This window comes from Sorex fumeus, unplaced genomic scaffold (genome assembly GCF_029834395.1).
Source record: "Sorex fumeus unplaced genomic scaffold, SorFum_2.1 ptg000086l, whole genome shotgun sequence".
Taxonomy (NCBI): domain Eukaryota; kingdom Metazoa; phylum Chordata; class Mammalia; order Eulipotyphla; family Soricidae; genus Sorex; species Sorex fumeus.
Genome location: NW_026606143.1, coordinates 3,376,783 through 3,398,175, shown reverse-complemented (window position 1 = coordinate 3,398,175; position 21,393 = coordinate 3,376,783). Strand labels below are relative to the sequence as shown.

The 21,393-nt window shown below is 39.9% G+C and overlaps 1 protein-coding gene across 1 annotated transcript in view; it reads right to left on the bottom strand.

Annotated features, from left to right (window-relative positions):
- The window catches only part of MAOB (monoamine oxidase B), a 208,085-nt gene extending 187,202 nt beyond the window's left edge, over positions 1–20,883 (bottom strand). Inside the window, exon 1 of the mRNA XM_056131148.1 lies at positions 20,752–20,883. Coding sequence (XP_055987123.1) covers positions 20,752–20,797 — 46 coding nt within the window. The 5' untranslated portion in view covers positions 20,798–20,883. The remainder of the gene's footprint in view (positions 1–20,751) is intronic.
- Positions 20,884–21,393: the final 510 nt, after the last annotated feature.

Sequence of the window (21,393 nt, the reverse complement as noted above, 5' to 3'; positions counted from 1 at the left end):
TAAATCAGACTTTCTTCCACTTTTGCCCCCAAACTTTTATAGGCCCCAAGTATACAAAATCTGTATAGAAATAAAAATCATAAACTTATTTTAATATCAAAAATTGCAATCCCAACATTCAGTTCCATGACCCCATGTGGGATAATGATTTTTAATTTTAACTTATTTTAATTTTAAAAACCTGGAAGCTGGTGCTGCGCCTGCTTTGCACATGGCTAGTGTAGTTCAATCACAAGCACCCCATATGATCCTTTAAGCACCACCAGGAGTAATCCCGAGTGCTGAGCCAGGAGTAAGATCCAAGTATTGTAAGGTGTGACCCCAAAACAAAAAGAAGAAGAAGAAGAAGAAGAAGAAGAAGAAGAAGAAGAAGAAGAAGGAGGAGGAGGAGGAGGAGGAGGAGGAGGAGGAGGAGGAGGAGGAGGAGGAGGAGGAGGAGGAAGAGGAGGAAGAGGAGGAGGAGGAGGAGGAGGAGGAGGAGGAGGAGGAACTAGGAGGTAAACTAGATGAATTATCATCTGAACTAGATGAACTCAGCATTGAATACCCATCAGAGCGTCACCTGCATGTGGCTGTAAATACCTCCCTCTTGCTATATTCCCTCATAGATGAGAACATGTTTTACCCATCTGTTTATTCCCACACCTATTCTATAGGGGGTTATTGAATGAATGAGCTAATCAAAAATGAGCAAACTTTATTCTCCTGAATAAAAAAGATAGGAAAATATATTTGATGAAAGATAACTTATTTGAGTGTATGCCTTCATGTATGTTTATTGTCAGTGCTTTAAACAAGGATTGTTTGATTTAGACTAACTGGCAGAGCATAAAAGGACTATTATGAACCAGTGAGCTGTATCTTACAGGCTTCCTAAATAAACTAAAATCTATCATAGGATTGAAATGCAAACAAGAGAGGAAGCAAAAATGTAGAACATGAAACAACTGTTTGATCAGCTGTTACAATAGACTGTGGACAAAGGCTATTTTCGTGTCTTATCTAGATGTAAAAAATAATCATAAAAAGTTTGATAAGAATTGTTTTCTGCACTGAAACACAGCAGAATTATGTAATTAATACTGTCAACTTTCTAGAAGCAAGGGATAAATGATATTAAAAATTTTAAAGTCCTATTTAAAAAACGTGTTCATAGTAAATAATTGTAGGTAAAAAGCAAAAGAGGACTTGCTTCACATTGTTGACAGCAAAATTTACTTGCGCCCACTGAAATTTTACAAAACTGAAGGTATTTCTAATTTATAGTATCTACAGTTGAAGAATCATGGTTTTCTCTGCATTGAGTTAGAGGGGTAAAATGTTGGTTTCCTGGGCCAAGGGGATGGCTCATGCTTTAAACACTAAACACCATAGTTCAATCAATCCCCAGCACTGCAGATACTTCCCATCCAAAGAACAGAACAAGTAGTTACCACTGAGTACCGCTAGATGTGGCCTCCAAACAAAATGTTGGTTTCTTACTAAAGTAACTATGAAACTGATTACTATATTTCTACCACAATGTCAATTAACAAAACTTTCTTGAACTGACAATTGTGTAAAATATTAAAAAAGATTTCTAACATTTATTTCTAGAAATTTCATAAAGTTTAGTGATAGTGATGCTCATAATAACTTTGTTTAGAATAGCAGAGATTTGGAAACAACACAAATGTTCAGTAAAAGGGGGATGGCTCAATAAGTATAATTAGTTACATAAGGTTAAATGAATTTACCCAGCTCATAAATAAGAAGAGCATTTAATACACAGTTAAACTTTCTTAGTATGTCATATATTTAAATGGGCTATCAATGAATATTGTAAATACAGCAGATGGGTTTTTTTTGTTACAAGAGTAGCAGTTTTTTAATTAACCACTTGTGGTTAGATTTTCAACAAAAACTTAATTTAGGATGGCTTTTGTTGACCCCACTCTGCAATTTATAGATTTTCACACTAAAGATGCCTGCAACTCAACTTACTAAGAATATCTCAAAAATCTTAACTGCAAATCACCCTTGAAGAATACAATCTCTTATTAGTATCAGTGGAATTTATTCTTAAAACTGTTGAGGTCATTTCTTATTAGTTAATGTAACTATCAACTCTTCACTTATTCTTTAAATTATCTGAAAAACAATACTTGTATAACAAACACAGTTCCAGAATGCTTGTTTCTTTATTGCGAAAAACTGAAAAAAAACCTTTAGAAGTAAGATATAACGTAAGAAATTCTAAAGACATATTTTAACATAGTAACTCAACTTGGATCACAGGAATGAAAAATAACACCAGCTGTAAACAAAGAACTCAAAATTCCCAATTCAATATAAAAGTATCATTGAAAATGTCTGAACAGTAAACCAAAAGGGAAGATCATTTAGACTGGAAGAAGTGAAAATAAACTGAGCACCTAGCAGAAGATAACTAAGGACCTTTATTATGCTGATATTAATGATGTTATATGACACCAGAGTGAAAGATGTTAGAGTTGAGGGATGACTCAAGAACTTATTCTCTAACATGAAGGCAAAATTAACTAGACTATGACATTTAAGAAGTCATTAATTGGATTAATCAGGTTAACATTTGAAAGGTCACATAGATTAGAAGATGCAGATTGCCCCCCTTTCTACCCAAGCAACAGGTTTATTATAACAAATAACAGGTTTATATAACAAATAGGATGAACTAGTCACTCTGTATTTGATATTGCCAGAGATATTTATCTGTGAGTAAACTGAGCCCTTAGAAAGAAATTCTCTTTGATATTTTTTTCAAGTAGGGAATTTTAAAAATGCAAGAAAACCCTTCAATTCCAATCAGGAGGAAAACACTATTTTGGAGAAGCTTTTAGTGGTAGTCTTGCAAAACAAAAGCAAAGTGTATTTTTGTAGTCCTTCCCATTCTTGTTTCCCTCTCCCCTTGTCAAGTTAATCCAATTCAACGTAATTCATCATGATCACCTCTTAAACTGTTACTAAATTTCTACACATCTCTCTGCTTCCCTGACTCTGGGGCAGTCTTCTTTGACATGTTAGTCTCACAACGCTCCACCTTATCTTTACAGAAAAGTTTTCAAAGGCCCCTTATCATTTCTAACTACAACAAAACCTGACTGCTCATTTTGCTTCTCAAGGTCTCATTGTTTGATCCTGGCCTCCCATACATTTTTTTTTAATTTTATTTCCCACATATCCCCATCCTATTCTTCTAGCCTGGCATACAACTTTTCCTATGGGCTGGAGCGATAGCACAGTGGGTAGGGCATTTGCCTTACACACGGCAGACCTGGATTTGATTCCTCCGTCCCTCACAGAGAACCCAGCAAGCTACCGAGAGTATCCGGCCCGCAAGGCAGAGCCTGGAAAGCTCTCCATGACATATTCAACATGCCAAAAATATATTCAATATGTCAAAATATATTATTCAAAAATATTATTATTCATATTATTCATAATATATTATTATTCATAATATAATTCATATGAATATATGTTCAATATGCCAAAAACAGTAACAACAAGTCTCACAATGGAGACGTTACTGGTGCCCACTCCAGCAAATCGATTAACAATGGGAGGACAGTGCTACAGTGCTACAGTGCTACCTGTAAACTAGAGTCTGTGTCTCCATTAATCCTTCCATCTTCAAGGCCTTTCTTTTACCTGCTCACCTAAACCTCGGCTGTTCTTCAGGACCTGTTCGAGTTCCACTCTCCTAGTGAAACCTTCTCTAGCCCCCTAGATCTTTGGTGTTTTATTTCTAACTTAGCCTTTGATTCCCAGAGTACAGAATTGAATTATACATAATTTTATTTTTAATCATCCCTTACTGCGCTTGTGTTTCCAGCAGCATTTTAACTTAGTCTTATTCTTTTTCTGCACCAGTAAGTATATACTTTATATTGAGAAATATTGTTTACGGACCACTAACCAAGCAAATGGAAGCAAAGATAAACAAGTGGGATTACACTAAACTAAGAAGCTTCTGCGACTCAAAGAAAATGGTGACCAGGTTACAAAGACAGCCCACAGAATGAGAAAAATAATTTAGCCAACGCGTATTTGATAAGGGGTTAATTTCTAAGACATATAAGACACTAGTAGAACCTTATCAAAAAATCTAAACCCATCGTAAAATGGGGAGAAGTGAGTAGAAACCTCCTCAAATAAGAAAAACAAATGGCCAAAAGGCATATGAAAATATACTCTATATCACTAGTCATCAGGGAGAGGTAAATTAAAACAACAACAGGATCTCATCTCATCCCACATAGACTTGCACACATCAAAAAGAACAAGAAAAAGACCAGTGCTGGTATGGGTGTGAGGAGAAAAGAACTCTCATTCATTGTTGGCAGAAATGCTGATTGGTCTAGTCTTTTTTGGAAAACAATATGGGCATCCCTCAAAAAACTAGAAATTGAGCTTTCATTTGACCCAGCAATGCCACTCCTAAACTCTTATGTTTATTGAAACACTATTCAAAATAGCTAAAATCTGGAAACAACCCAAGTTCCTGAGAGCAGATGACTGCATAAAGAAACTATGGTACATCTATACAACTCAAGACTACTCAGTCCCCAGGAAAAAATGAAGTAATGAAATTTGCTTACAAATGAATGGACATGGACAGTATCCTGTTGAGTAAAATGAGTCAGAAGGAGAGGGACAGACAGAGAGTGATCGTTCTCCTTTTCAAGACAGAAAAACCACAGCATGCCACTAATACCCAAAGACAGTAGAAACAAGAGCCAGGAGAATTTGTCCATGGTAGAAAGCTTGCCACTAAGAGGAAGAGAGAGTGAAATTAGGGACTACTATGACAATGATAGTTGGAAATGATCACTCTGGACTAGAATTGAGTGCTGAAAATATGCAAAAGAGGACTACATGTTAACCTTTTAGTATCTATATTGCAAATGCCCAGAAGAAAGAAAGAGAAATAATTTTTAAATATAAAAAAGAAAAAGAAAAAAGAAAGAAAGAAAAGGAAGAAAAGTGTCTGCCATAGAGGTAGGTTGGGGATGAGCGGTGGGAGGGAAAGTAGGAACACTGTGGTGGAAAATGTACGCTGGTGGAGGTACAGGTGTTGGGACACTATATGACTGAAACCCAATCATGAACAACTTTGTAATTTTATTTCTCACAGTTATTCAATTAAAATAAATAAATAAAATTTAAAAACTATAACTGTTTAGTATCACTGCAGATAACATTTATGCATGTTCCATTTAAGATCACATTATATAAAACCATAAAGTACTGAGAAGTAAGTTTCACAAAAGAAGCACAAGGGGAAAAAAGAAATATTATTTACTGAAACTTGGTTTCCTACAGTACCTTAGTTTGCTTAGTTAACTGTGGAGGTTTGGAACACAAAAGTAGAAACTTTCTATTCAAAGTATTAGTGATGCTTAATCCCCCAACAAGCACCCTTTGGTTAGGTTCTTGTTCTAATTGCATTTCCTTCTAAAGCTGCAATAGCTTTTTTGCCAAGAGTAGAAGTGACTGCAAGGCCTGGGACCAGCATTTTGACCTCTTGAACTGCTTTTCATCACACTGAAAACCAGGTATTCTCACTAATAGGCAAAACTCTTAAAATGCTTCCATTTTCAGTCACTAATAATTCTACCACAGAATACTATTTTCTAGTTCACAGGAAACTTGGATGTTATTTGGATGCTCAAAATTAGGAAGGAATTTTATACTATAGTACCCCCCCCATTTTTAAAGAAAATAATGTCTTTTAAGCAGGAACACTGTCAAAAGCTAAGTATGACTCACATGGAAGCCCTGTAATATGAGAATGCTCCACATTTTTTTCCCTTTATTTTATTTTATTTTTTTTACAGTTGTAGATTTACAATTTTTTGTGCTTTGGTTTCAATTATACAATGATCAGATACCCATCCCTCCACCAGTGCCCATTTTCCACCACCATGGATAATATCCCTCCCACCCCCATCCCCCCATCCCCCCTGTCTCTGTGGCAGGGCAATCCCCTGTGTTCTCTCTCTCCTTTTGGGTGTTGTGGTCTGCAAAAGAGGCATTGAGTGGCAAACATGTTCAGTCCATAGTCTACTTTCGACATGCATCTCCCCTCCTGGGAGGATCCTCCAAACATCCTTTATTTGGTGCTCCCTTCTCTATCTGAACTGCCCTTTCCTCTAGGATACCCGGCTGGCCTCTAAGTTATGGAGTAATCCTCCTGGTGCTGATCTCAGCTATTCTTGGGTATTAATCTCATACTTTGTTACTTTTTATCCCCCAGATGAATGCAATCTTTCTATGTCTATCCCTCTCTTTCTGACTCATTTCGCTTAGCATGATACTTTCCATGTTGTACCACTTGTATGTAAATTTCATGACTTCATCTTTTCTAACAGCTACATAGTACTCCATTGTGTAGATGTACCAAAGTTTCTTTAACCAGTCATCTGTTCTTGGGCATTCAGGTTTCTTTCAGTTTCTGGCTATTGTAAAGAGTGCTGCAATGAACAAACAAGTGCAGATGTCACTTCGACTATACCTTTTTGCCTCTCTGGGATATATTCCTAGGAGTGGTATTGCTGGGTCAAATGGGAGCTCAATTTCTAATTTTTTGAGAATCGTCCATACTGTTTTCCAGAAGGGCTGAACCAGTGGACATTCCCACCAACAGTGAAGGAGTGTCCCTTTCTCGCCACATCCATGCCAGCATTGGTTGCTTTTGTTCTTTTGAATGTGGGCCAGTCTCTGAGGTGTGAGATGGTATCTCATTGTGGTTTTGATCTGCATCTCCCTGATGATTAATGATGTAGAGCATTTTCTCATGTGCTTTTTTGCCATTCGGATTTCTTCTTTGAGAAAGTTTCTGTTCATTTCATTGCCACATTTTTGGATGGGGTTGGATGTTTTCTTCTTGTGGAGTTTAACCAGTATTTTGTATATCCTGGATATCAACCCCTTGTCAGATGTGTATTCGGTGAATATCCTTTCCCATTCTGTAGACTGTCTTTGTATTTTGGTCACTGTTTCTTTGGAGGTGCAGAAGCTTCTTAGTTTAAGGTAGTCCCATTTATCTATCTCTGTTTTCACTTGCTCAGCCAGTGGCGTGGCATCTTTGAAGATATCATTAGCTTCAATGTCATGGAGGGTTTTGCCAACTTTATCTTCAATGTACCTTATGGTTTCTGGTCTGATGTTGAGGTCTTTAATCCATTTTGATCTTACTTTTGTACATGGTGTTATGCAGAGTTCTGAGCCTATTTTTTTGCATATAGCCGTCCAGTGATGCCAACACAATTTATTAAAGAGGCTTTCCTTACTCCACTTCACATTACTTGCACCTTTATCAAAGATTAGATGAGCATATGATTGAGGGGAGATATCAGTGTATTCAACCCTGTTCCATTGGTCTGCAGTTCTGCCTTTGTTCCAGTACCATGCTGTTTTAATTATTACTGCTTTGTAGTACAGTTTGAAGTTAGGGAGGTTGATTCCTCCCATTTTCTTTTTCCCAAGAATTGCTTTAGCTATTCGTGGGGGCTTATTGTTCCATATAAATTTCAGGAGTGTTTGCTCCATTTCTTTGAAGAATGTCATGGGTATCCTTATAGGGATTACATTGAATTTATACAATGCTTTCGGTAGTATTGCCAGAGAATGCTCCACATTTAACTGGAGCAAAACTCCAAACTATTCTCTCATAGGGGTTAAAAGCACTGATCTGAATATAGAAGAGCCTTTGGTTTTATACAATTTCAGGATCCCTCCCTTAAGAGTTGCCTATTGACTGTTGCAAATTGCACACTTAATACTGAGCTGTGCACATAAGAAGTTAAACTCGGGGCTATCTATCTATTACTGTATTTTATAAGTGAGGATCTAAAGTCTAAAAAAGTGGTTAACTAACCCAAGCTACGTAGAGGAACAGATAGAATTTGAAGCCAAGTTCCAGATCCTGGGAATAAAATTCAATGTTATCTTACTTTGTTCTGAGGGTGAAATGACTAACTCCATCCCATTTGTAAGTTTACCTTTAATCTTGAACTTTTACCTTTAGTTAGGTCCTAATGCTACAGGTAGGAACAAAGGGGACCCTGGTAATTCATGTTGGACAAAACTGTCTGAAACCTAAACCAGCCCAATGGTGTAGAGATCTTTGACACAGAGACCCATCTCAGGATCCCAGAAAGCCATTGACATGAATTCCAGGTCCAAGCATGATGTATACCTGAGAGAAGCTCCAGAAATGCAGGAATAAAACTGTGATAGAAACTCAAAAATGGCCCACTAGAAGCTCAGTGCTTTTACCCCAAGAAAAGCCCCATTAACTCCTATTTGTGTAAAGAATTTGGGACAAAGAAGATTATGGAGAATATCCACACTTAGTCTCTCCACCCTAAATGCCATTACTCAAGGCTTTCTCCATTCTGAGGAAGCACGTGTTCTCTCTTGAATTCATCTCAAAATCTACCTCTTTCCTTCCCTCCCTTTATTTCCCCAATAAACTTGTTTTATTTCACTATTCACCTCCACTTGAAATTCTTTTCTGTGAAGGAAAGCTGGCAGAACTAAAAAGTCTGGGTTTAGGACTGACTTTCCTTTTTCTACAAAGAGAAATTCTTTGCTCCAGCCTGAGTCCATGGGTCCTGAAGAAATCATGTGCTAGGGATCATCCCCCCGTGCAGTGCAGAACAAGTGGACTTCAAGTGCAGTTTGATGGCTGCCTTGTGAGGCTGGCAGATTCGAGTATCAGTGCTGGGAAGGGACATATCACAGAATTTTATCTGTCCTGAATTTCCCAGGAATTTCCCCAGGTGACCAAAGTAGGTAGAGATGAAAGTGATTAATTTCCTTCTCGAGACTGCTGTCTCTCTATCCTGACTTCCATAAGCCACATGGGAATCCCTACTCGTTTTCTGGTAAGGGCCAAGTCTACCGCTGGCAATACGGCCTGAGAATAATCAAAGGATCTAGTCAATTTAATACAATTTCTAGGGTTGAAGGTGGCCGAGGTTATTTGCTAAACACCAGAGATAGGAAGAAAAATAATATAAAAATCTTGGTTTTCAAGCAGCCTATAATCAAATGAGGGTACACAAATACTTACATAGGTGATTTAAGTAAACATAGTGAATGATGGACAGGATAAATAATACAGTGAGTAGGATACCTATCTTGCATATGGCCAATTTTGGTTCAATCCTCAGCATCACATATGGTGTTCAGGGCATAATAGCCAGGTATGGTCCAAAGATCAAACAAACAAGAACTGATGGTGAATGAGAGATGTAAATAGAAATACACACTGAAAAATGTTGAGACAAAAAGTATAATGACCATTAATTCCAAAGATGAAATTGAATTTAGTGGTAATTCTAATACCAGGTTACAAATACACATATAGACGTTTCATTTGTTAGACAAAAGTACTAACATCTGCCATTATACTGTTACCTTGTCATTAAAAATTTAATATTCACTAATTCTAATGTCACTTAAATAGTAGAATTCTAACTCAATAAAAAAGTCAAGTGTATGTGCATATATAATTTGAATCTCCATATGAATAAAAATGCACTAAAATATTAGAATTTGATGACCTGGTGAAATAATGCTTGAGACTCAATTATTATATGGACTTTACAAAGTCAATTGACTGTGAAGAAGTTAATGAGGGTCAAACTGATAGGAATGTAGGTTATAACAGCAATTTTTCTTTTTTTTTGCTATTATTTTGTGATTTAATTGGCAATAATATAATTTCTCCATAAGATGGCACAAACATCTTAAAAAATGCATCATTAGTATATGGAACTGACCAAATTATTATTATTTTTTAATATTTATTTATTTTTTAATAGTGAGGCACCATGAGGTACAGTTGTAGACTTACACATTTTTGTGCTTGGGTTTCGATTATACAATGATCAAACACCCATCCCTCCACCAGTGCGCATTTCCCACCACCATGGATCCCAGCATCCCCTCCCCCCCAGCCCCCATCCCACCCTGCCTCTGTGGCAGGGCATTTCCCTCTCTCTCCTTTTGAGTGCCATGGTCTGCAAAAGAGGCATTGAGTGGCAATCATGCTTGGTCGACAGTCTACCGTCAGCATGCTCTCCCATTGTGGGCGGATCCTCCCAACACCCTTTATTTGGTGTTCCCTTCTCTTTCTGAGCTCCCCCTTCCGCTAACATGTGTGGTTGTCCTCCGGGTCATTGAGTAAAATTCCTGGTACTAATCTCTGCCATACTTGGATGTTAGTTTCCTATTTTGTTACTTTATGTTCCCCAGATGAATGCAATCTTTCTATGTCTATCCCTTTCTTTCTGACTCATTTCGCTTAGTATGATACTTTCCATGTTGTACCACTTGTATGTAAACTTCATGACTTCGTCTTTTCTAACAGCTACATAGTACTCCATTGTGTAAATGTGCCAGAGTTTCTTCAACCAGTCATCTGTTCTCGGGCACTCAGGTTTTTTCCAGATTCTGGCTATTGTAAAGAGTGCTGCAATAAACAGACAATTGCAGATGTCACTTCGGCTATACTTTTTTGCCTCTCTGGGATATATTCCCAGGAGTGGTATTACTGGGTCAAATGGGACCTCAATTTCTAATTTCTTGAGAATCATCCATACTGTTTTCCAAAAGGGCTGAACCAGTCGGCATTCCCACCAACAATGAAGGAGTGTCCCTTTCTCACCACATCCGCGCCAGCACCGTTTGCTTTTGTTCTTGTGGATATGGGCCAGTCTCTGTGGTGTGAGGTGATACCTCATTGTGGTTTTGATCTGCATCTCCCTGATGATTAATGATGTTGAACATTTTCTCATGTGTCTTTTAGCCATTCGGATTTCTTCTTTGTCAAAGTTTCTATTCATTTCATCTCCCCATTTTTTGATGGGGTTGAATGTTTTCTTTTTGTGGAGTTGAACCAGTATTTTGTATATCCTTGAAATTAACCCCTTATCAGATGTGTAGTTGGCGAATATCCTTTTCCATTCAGTTGACTGTCTTTGTATTTTGGTCACTATTTCTTTTGAGGTGCAGAAGCTTCTTAGTTTAAGATAGTCCCATTTATCTATCTCTGTTTTCACTTGCTTGGCCAGCGGTGTGACATCTTTGAAGACACTATTAGCTTCTATGTCATGAAGGGTTTTGCCAACATTTTCCTCAATGTATCTTATAGATTCCGGTCTGATGTTGAGGTCTTTAATCCACTTAGATCTTACTTTTGTACATGGAGTTAGGCAGAGATCTGAGCCCATTTTTTTTTGCATGTAGCCGTCCAGTTTTGCCAGCATAATTTGTTAAAGAGGCTTTCCCTGCTCCACTTCACTTTTCTTGCCCCCTTATCGAAGATTAGATGCTCGTATGCTTGAGGGGGGGGACGTCAGTATATTCAACCCTGTTCCATTGGTCTACAGCTCTGCCTTTGTTCCAGTACCATGCTATAACAGCAATTTTTCAACTTCTGGTTTGTGTACCAGCACCAGACTACATAAATTTCCAGCTGGTCCTCAAAAAATAGTTTCTTCCTTTAACCGATTGTAAACCTGGACAACGTTCTTATAATAAGCAAATGTTTTTATATTTTTCCTTAGTTGTCTGTGAAATATTTCTCCAGTTATCATTTGTCAGCAGGTGTAAAAAGGCTGAAAACCAATGAGTTAGAAAATAAATTATCTCTTCAACTTTATGAGATAATTTTGACCCAGAAGTCAGCTGTGTTTATTATCAAAAAGGTAGAAATCAGGGACCAGGGAGATATCTCAAAGCAATAGAGTACATGCCTAGCATGTATTTTATCTGAATAAGAGCCCCAGTACTGCATGACTTTCACACCCCCACCCTATTTTGTTTTGTTTGGTACTGAGTGGCCCCTGAGAACTGAATCGTTTTCTTGCATCTCTGGGAATACCCCCTGAGGCCCCCTAAGCACTGATGGAGGAGGCCCATAATTTTTCCAAAACAAGGATCATTAAAATTGTTGGTTTTCACTTGCAATTATGACATTTTTAAATGATTTGATGACAGATATTTTAGATGTATAGAGCAATCATGTTACTAAAAGTCCCTCACTTCAGATGCCTTTGCAGCCAAGATATCAAGACAAATTAGAAAATATTTTTAGTTACAAACAAATAGCTGCTCTGAAAACGAACAGAAGTTGAGACCATCATATTTATCTAGAAATTCAATTTTTATTGGGAGTAGAAGAAATCAAATAGCAAAATGAATGCTGAATTAACAGTGAGGTAATCCTAATATTGACATCTATCAGGAACCAAATGAATTAGAAGCGCTCATACAGACATATATTCTACACTTAGAATTTATGACATATTTAAATCTCAGTCCCATATTCAATAGAGTTCATTTCTTTTTCAAATTTAGCTGTTAAATTTCTTACATCATCTGTGTTACTAAATCATAATAAAACCAATAAAGTAAACTGAAAACAACATCCTTGTTACAAGATAATATTCCATGTGTGTGTACAAATGTGTGTGCATGGGTATGTTAGTGCATGGACATGCACAGACACTAACCACTTCCTCAACTTTTGCTTTGCAGTGCAGTAAGCTAGCACCCTAGCATCTTGGATTGCCTAATCTCCTAATCTCCTAGTATTGGATGTTTAGGAGATCCAAGTTAGCCTGAGTTACTAAACTGCTTGACAGACACCAAATTCCATGATAAGTATTTTGCATGAATTTCTCTTAATCATGCCAATGTTTTTATTAAGCAGATGATGTTTTATCAGTATTTTCTTCACTTATAAAAACTAAGAAGACAGAGAAAATTACCATTTTTATTAATGATGTTCACAATGGTGAAATCAAAGTAGAAGCCATGCTTTTAAATTCTTTGCTCTACAACTTTTCTGTATGACATACAGCATAGATAGCAACACCCTCTCAGCAGAGAAGAAAATTGCATGTCACTGACAATGGACAGTCTCAGTCTTAAATCTGCTGTGGTCACTTCTGAGCTTCTTACAAGTACCTGGAAAGTGTGGTTTTGGTGAGAATTGGTTCTGCTTACATGATCACCCAAACTGGCTCCTCCTGCCAATGTGAATCATCATATTTCAGAATTAAACGGAAGGTATAAGGATTACCATTCCTGTTCCCTTCCAACCCAGTAACAGGGATGGAACATAGGGTCTTATGCATGCAAAGTAAATGCTCTATTGTACATCCTTGCCTGCAGTTTTGTCATTCTGAATCCTGAAAAAGTGCTGTCAAAGCCAGTTCTCCTAAAGAGGCCTTTTACCGCATGAAGATGCTGCTCAATGTTCTAGCTCTCTCTTATTATTACTACACAGGTAATAGTAACAGCAATTAAATAAATAATATTGTCAATGTAATACAATTGTCATATATTAAATTTAAGATAGGAATCAGGTAGCTGAATGAAGATCAGATCAGAGTCAGAATAATAACCAGGCTAGGGTCAAGTATCTCATACTGAGGAAAACAGTGTGGAAAACACCAGGAACTGTGGTGAGCCTGACATTCTCAGAGCTGTTGCTATAGGGACAAAAAGGCAAGACAGGAGTAAGATGAGGAACTGGCAGGTCCCAACTTATGCCTACATATTATGTTACTTACTGTTGCCAACTTACAAATGATTCAGAGCAAGAAAAATTATTGGTTCGTTAGGAAGAAGTAATTAAACAGAAATGCCTTCTTCTTCTTCTATATATCAAAACCATCTAGACGTCAAACAAGGGTATATTCTCCAAAAGATACACTATGTCAACCAGGAGCATCAATAGTCCCTGGAATCAAATATGTATAATCCTTGACATCACATATGTATGGCCCACTGAGCCCTGCAAAAGTAATCCCATAGTTTAGAGCCAAGAGTAAGACCTGAGCACCAATGGGTATGACCTAACCCGCCTCCAAACAAACAAAGAAATCAAAGAAAGAATGTGCTAATAGCAAGTTAAAGCCAACCTGGCTACCATAGACAGCCTGCGCTCTTCCAATAGCAGCATCAGTAATATCATTTTAAAGATGTAACAGATCCACACCTGGCACCTTCTGTCATATAAACAGCCCAACTCTGCAACTGAACCTCATCAAGCTGCCAAACCACAAAATTGTTCGTGTTCCATAAACTTCTCAGGCATGTGGCTTTGAATAATACCAGTGTGAGACATGCACAGCAGAGCCTGGCAAGCAACCTGTGGTGTATTTGATATGCCAAAAACAGTAACAATAACGGGCCTCATTCCCCTGACCCTGAAAGAGCCCCCAATATGCCACTGGACTACGCTAGCATGCGACAGGGACAAATGGAGTCATTACTGGCACCTGCTCGAGCAAATCAATGATCAACGGGATGACAAGTGACAAGTGAGATATAACAATGAACCTGCCCCCAGCACCATCTTACAGCACACAGCAGCGAAGAAAAAAACCAGCTGGAGGACCCCACAGCTCCTGGAGAATTCTCCAGGGCCCATACAGAGCCGCTATCACCGGGAAGTTCCAGATGGGGTAGGTGCTGTCTCCCCGCCTTCTCCAGATGGAATCCTGGTAACCATGAGCTTCTACAAGCATGGTTCTGGCATGAGGGTACCAGGATTATTTTCTGACATTTCCTGATATGCAAAGTGATCAATGGAAAGTAAATGATCTAGCATTTGTCCCTGAAAATCAGGCTTGAATGGTGGTGGGAAAATCTGAGCAAAAGATAATGCCCAACTGAAATACATCTGGACTGTGTATTTAACTGTGGTGCTATGCCGCCCTGGGAGGGGAAGGGTGTCTGTCCCTCCGCCTGCCCCCCTTTGTGGCAGTGACATGATGGCCTACATCTTTTAGAGCCTAACTAACAGCCAGGTATGAGACTGCATTGACGAGGCACAAGGGGACTTGTGGGATGGGAGGTGGAATTGTCCCTGCTCCCCACCATGACAATGATCCAGGTTGCCACCCTCAAACACCTCCTCCAGCTTCTGAACGACCATGATCCCAGAGACACACAAACCAATCTCAAAACCCAGGGGCTTTTGGCAGTAATCTCTCTAGGTTTATTACTAAAATATCAGAAATCCAAATTCGCATGGCCGCTATTGTGACCAGACAACATCATATGCTCTTCATAATCAGCAATAGAAAACAAATTTTCTAATGATGTCTCTGTGGCAGTTCTGAATGTTGGGGAAAGTTCCAAATGACAATGTTAGGTCTTTTGTCGTAATATTGAATGTGATCAACGTAGAGAGAGAGAGAGAGTAAAGTGGAAATCTGCTACACAGGTGGGGGGGGTGGGAGGGTGGTATACTGGGGTTCTTGGTGGTGGAAAATATGCACTGGTGAAGGGACGGGTGTTTGATCATTGTATGACCAACTGAGACTTGAACTGAAAGGCTTTGTGACTGTTCTCATGGTGATTCAATAAATAAAGAGATATAACAATGATCATGAAATTACTTTTATTGTTAAATCTTTTGATAATTCCATTTGCCTTTTTTGTGCTAACAGGCAATGTGAAGTAAATTTGCTTATGCCTGCTAGGGTTTCAGACTTGAGGAAGTCTGCTAAGGGTAAATTTGTGATGTTTATATCTTAAATCCATATTCAGTACAGTTCATTTTCTTCTTCAAGTTTACTGTTGACTATTTTTAAATCATCTGTATTACTAAATCACAAAAAAAAGCCAAGAAAGTAGAGCTGAAAAGAAGTATCTTTATTACAAGATAATATTCTGTATGTTTGTGGATATGCGTGTACATGTGTATGTCAATGCATGTATATGCACAGACTACTACTAACCACTTCCTCAACTTGCTAAGGGTGGGGAACTGGGGATACTTGTGGAAGGAAAAACACACTGATGTTGAGACTGTTGTTAGAACATTGAATGCCTGAAACAATTGTATCATGAAAACTTTTTTTTGTAAATCATGGTGTTATAATAATAATTTTTAAAATATGAAACAGCTGAATAACAAGGGGGTGATGAAACTTTTAAGATTGCACAATAGGTAAATTTAAGAAATGAGATTCACAAAAAGTCTGACTCAGTACAATGTGCTATTTTCATCTCTCTATTGTCTCCATAAGAGGGAGGTATAAATTTTCAGCCCCTGCTACACAAATTTTATTTTTAGAACAGTTACAGGTCGGTTTTAGGAGTTCAGGGATATTTCTTCATCAAAGATATGAAGGACACTTTGCCATTAACTCATGGATGACAGTTGCCTACTGTATCCCCCAACTGGTGGTGTTCCCTTGTGTCATGTCACTTCTATTTCCTGACTAGGTCAGCCCCACCAACCTACAGCATCACTCCTGGGCCACACAGACCATCTCCTAGTTGTTCACTGTAAAATGCAAGTTTGATTCCTGCTCTTTCACAATCTTAGCCAAGATCTTAGCCTGTTGCCCACAGTTGGCAAAATCGCCATTCACGGGCCTTGAAAAACTTTCTCCTTCCTTTCCTTTCTGTTTCAAGGCTTTCTTTTGAAGATTTAGCAAGTTACGTCAGAATCAGCCAAGATGGTTTCCATGGTGCCATCAAACCAAACACTAAACGCTGAGACTTTGGACAGAAGCAACAAGCTACTGCTAGCTACATGTTGAAAATGCCATTATGCTTCCACGTCTTCAAAGATAACCTATTCCTTGGATGAGAGAAAAGCATTTAATTTATATGCCACCCACCTTTATAAAGTAAATTATTCAACAATTGCCTTGGAAATTTTTTAACATCATAAAAAAGTTATACATTAACCAGTGTACCCCCAATTCATCTCCAGTGATCCCAAAGGGAGTGATTAACATTTGCTGACAGCTTTAAATGTTATCAGATAATTCCAGAATGTCCCAAGTTTAATAATTAACAGCATTTAAAACTCACAGTGAAATGCAGACACTCTTAAATATAAATCACCATATCAGTTACCTACTCATTCTGAAATTCTGAGTTTTCTATTATGATGTTGGCAGGAAAAGCAAACAGGTTAGAAGTAAATAGATGTGAAATTTGGACCCAATTGATTGCTACTTCATTGATGGAAAGTTAAAGTTCATGAATTCAATACATGTGTTAAGGGTTAACTGGACCTGGTTGAGCTCTAGAGCTGGGAGTAAGGTTATAAAACAGAAGCTTCTCCAGGTTCCAGAGGCTTGCAGATTAGTGGAGAACTAGTAATGATGCTACTAACTGAATAATTCAAAACTGATTACAAAAGACAAGGTATTCAAAGAGATTAAAGAAGTTTAGGGAAAGAAAGTCGAGCAAAAATACATGGAGCCAGAGCAATGGTTGCCTTGATGGTGCTTGTCTTGCATGTAGCTGACCTAAGTTCAATTCCTGGTACCTCAGATGGTCCCCCAATCCCATCAAGAATGATACCTGAGACCAGAGCTAGGAGTAATAATCTCTGAACACCACAAAATAAATAAGCAGATGAATAAATAAAATGATAAGGTTAATGAAGTGGGTGTATTAGTCTCAGAGTCCTCATCTCCCTTTTCAGACTGCAGAGAATAAGTGAAATCTGTTACTTTCTGAGGAAGAGTTAAAAAGCATCTTTTCCAGTTCTGTCCTGGGCCTTCTCCACACTTTCGGTTTGGGTCATTTTGTGTTTTTTCTTGTTTTAGGGTCACACCTCCTGGCAATGTTCAGGGGTTACTCCTGGTCCTGCACTCAGGACTCACTCCTGGAGGTGTTCTGGGAACCATTTGTAATGCCAGGAATCGAATCCAGCTTTGCCACATCCAAGGAAATCACCCTACCTGTTGTACTATCACTCTGGCCTCTGGAATGTCTGCTTCCGGTGAGTTGAACAAAAATTTCTGGCCCACACATCTGCAAATCCAACCTATTGTCCTGTTTCTTACTGCTAAACTGGGGTATCCTTTCAGCACCTCCAACAAGAGGTTTCCCATCCTCCTCCCCGAAACCATCTCTTCCTCTTCTCTTTCCATCTTTCTTTTTGTGAACACCCTTCCTGTCCCTTGACATGTCATCCATAAATGAGAAACCCCTTGACCATATAATGAATTAGAGCATTTGTGGACAACATACTCCACAAAGCTCCTCAGAATTTATCACATTGCATCTTTATAACTTGGTCTTCCACCAACCAGACCCCACCTGCACCCTCCCCATTTAAGGTTTCCCAAATATGCTTCCGTGTTCCTTTATAAGCTTATGATTTTATAAAACTGTTCCTTAGCTTAAAATGCTTTCCTCAGGAGTAGGAGAGATGCTACAGGTTAAGGCATCTACCTTAATCACAACAGGTCTGATTCTATTTCTATCCTCATCACCATACATGATCGGTCCCCAGAATACTGCCAGAAGTGACTCTTGAGCATAGAACCAGGAATAAGCTTTGAGCACCACTGGATGTAGCTCAAAAACCAAAAGTAAAATAAATCAAAGAACTTTCTTCACCTATTCTCCTGGTAAATGCATATTCACCCTTTGACTGTCATCAAATATCACCTCTTCTATAATGCCTACCCAGATTTTCTCAGGCAAAGGTTGACATTTGAATCAACTTAGAACTTTGTAACTCTGTGCCTGCCTGTACTACAAAAACATCCATCATGGGTCATTAGCACTAAATTTTTATGACTCTCTCTCCCACATTAGCTAAAGAGCATGCCTGGGGCAGTACCCTGTATAGTTTATTTTATTTCCTTCAGGATAAGATGTGGAACAGGAAATCATTGTTCACTGAATTAATAAATAACAAATTCATGAGTGGGCCACTCTTGTAGCACCTCCAATATCTATATAGGTATCTCATCTTCCTTCCAGATTGAGAAATATAAGGCAGAAACAATGTGATACAATTATGCATCCCTTTACCAGACTAACCTGATGTCCACTGTTTAACTAGGGCTACTCATAGGACTTTGTGCTATTTGTCAGACTTCACAAAGTTATTTTCACACATTATTTCCCTTGTCTTTCATAATGACCCTGTAATCTAGCTATGACTAATTTGTTATCATCAATGTACCAGGTAAAACAATTGAGTAAGGCTTTGGAACTCTTCTTGTAACATATAACAATGCTTATTCCATAGAATGATCTTCAGAAATACAGTTAGTATAACTTGTTTTCCAACTTTGGAGGTTAAAAGATCTTTGCTGCTGCTTGTAAAATCTGGACAAATTCTTAATAGAATTTTTCACCATAATAATTTTGGTGAGCTTGATCTGGAGTATGGCTCAGAAAGGACAAAATAAAGGGGAAAATAGAAGAATTTGAGGCCAAAGTGCAATACAAAACACTTTGGAGACTTGAAACAGAACTTCCAGCTTCCATATTATGGGTTTCTATAGAAGACAGCATCAAGATGCACTAAGCAAAAACTTTTTGAAAACACCTCGGTAGATAACCTTCTAAATTCACGTTCCGCTGAAAGAAAACTGAATGTATAGAACCTTAGCCCACCTGGACTGGGTGCTCTGCTTAAGTATCTTAAATAACTACAGCATGGGGCACAAAGCCTGGTATAGGAGAGCTCAGGAGGTCCAGATAAATAGAAAGTGTAGCCTGAGATCTAACCCAAAGGTGAGTAGGGCTGAAGAGAAGAAAATAGCACAGGAGCACGGTCAGCATCCAACATCCAGCGCCTTGATTTCCTCACCAGGCAGAGCCCTAGTACCTTTGCCCTCACAGGAACAAGGCAGAACCTGCTCCTAGATCCTGGTTGAACAAGCTGTAGACAACATATCCATGTTTGGGGTTTGGGAGGTATCCAAATTATTTCTCAACCATCAAGTGACTTTGGGAGTTGGCCAAAGCAATCCCAGAGAGCTGTTAAACAAGCTTTGCTGAGAGAAGTGCCACCATCACTCTCCTAAGAGCAACCTGACTGTCCTCAGAGAGTGGGTTTTCCCTGGTGACATCCCCACAATCCTCCTCCAGGATTCTGGTTTGAGAGATCCATCCATAAAATCCAGCCTCCACTTCCCTTGACCACCACCACTCATGCCCCACCCCCAAATACACCCACACATACATAGTGTGAGGGTAATCTCTGTTCCCATAAACCCATTGGGTCCAGTTTCTCCATCACAACTCTACTTGCTGTCTTGGCCACAATGCACCAGGGAGCAGAGAATGGCAGAAGAGGCATTTGCCAAGAAGGTCTAGCACCCCATGCCCCGCTGTGTACATGTACACTGCAGCCCCATGTACACAGAACTGTAGAGAATAGCGGCAAGGGGGTCTTTGGCAATGGATGGCCCAGGGGTCAAAGCCCTTCTCTTTGTTCCCGGGCCTGATCGTTTTCCTGTTCCCAGGAGAGAAAGGTGAGGCCTCAGCTGCTCCAAACAAGATCGTGGATCATCCAGGTCAGGTTGGGACAAAAATAACTGACTTATTGGGCTGTGTTTTGCTCTACCCTTGAAGTTGCTCTCCTCCCTTGCCCCTTTCCTTTGCTTCAAAGATTTCCGTCAAATCCAGCCTTGGCAGTTCTCCAGGGGAGTTCGAAGTGAGCAGACTTCAATTGGGGCTTCTGTTCAAGGGCTCACAGAATCCTGCGCACCCAACTCCTGCCTCCCCCCACCTTCCCACTTCCCCGCACCCCAGCCACAGCCCACGGAGGGTTCCGAGCGCCTGACTCGATCGGGTTAAATAATCCCGCGGGTAGAGCGGAAGTCCATGTGCTCCAGGGAACACACACCCCCAGTCCCTGCCCCAAGTTAGCCTTCCAGGGGGCCACGGGTCACTGCGCGGAAGGAGGATGGAGAGGGCGCCACTGACCTGAGATGCCGCCCCCCACCACGACCACATCGCATTTGCTGCTCATGGTGCTCAGCCCGCTCCGAGTCGCTCGTGTGCCCGCAGCTCCGGTGTCTGAGTCTCTGCCCCCTCCTGCCGAGCTGCCCCGCGCTGTCGCCAGAGCCCCGCCGCTATATTGCCCGCCCCGGGCTCCAGGGCGCAGAGCCCCGCCCGCCTGCTGACGCGCCTACCCGGCCAGCGCCAGCCCACCTCCCCCGCCCGCGGCCCCTCCGCCCCGGCCTGAGCCGGCGCCAGGGACGAAAGGTCACCTGCGGCGTCCCAGAGTCCCTCCCAGGAGTCACCATCCCTTGGCCTTCCAACAGCATTTTTCTGTCAACATCCCTCCAGCAGGATTGCGTTCGAGCCCTGGAAGCTTGGCCGCTAGGGCTGACTTCTCCCAGTGCCGGGATTGCTTACTCCCGGGACACCGAGTAACACCAAGAGGAGCAAGGTTCTTCCCAAGTTCAGGCATCCCTTAGTCATTGCTTTGTAAGCATGATTCCAGTTCGAACTTACCACGACCCACTTCGTGTGAGAGGGAGCCCCTGGGGAAGACTGGGGGGTGAAAAGAAGCAATGGGGCAAGTTGCCAGAAAGGGCTGAGAGCCTGAAGCAAAGGACGCCT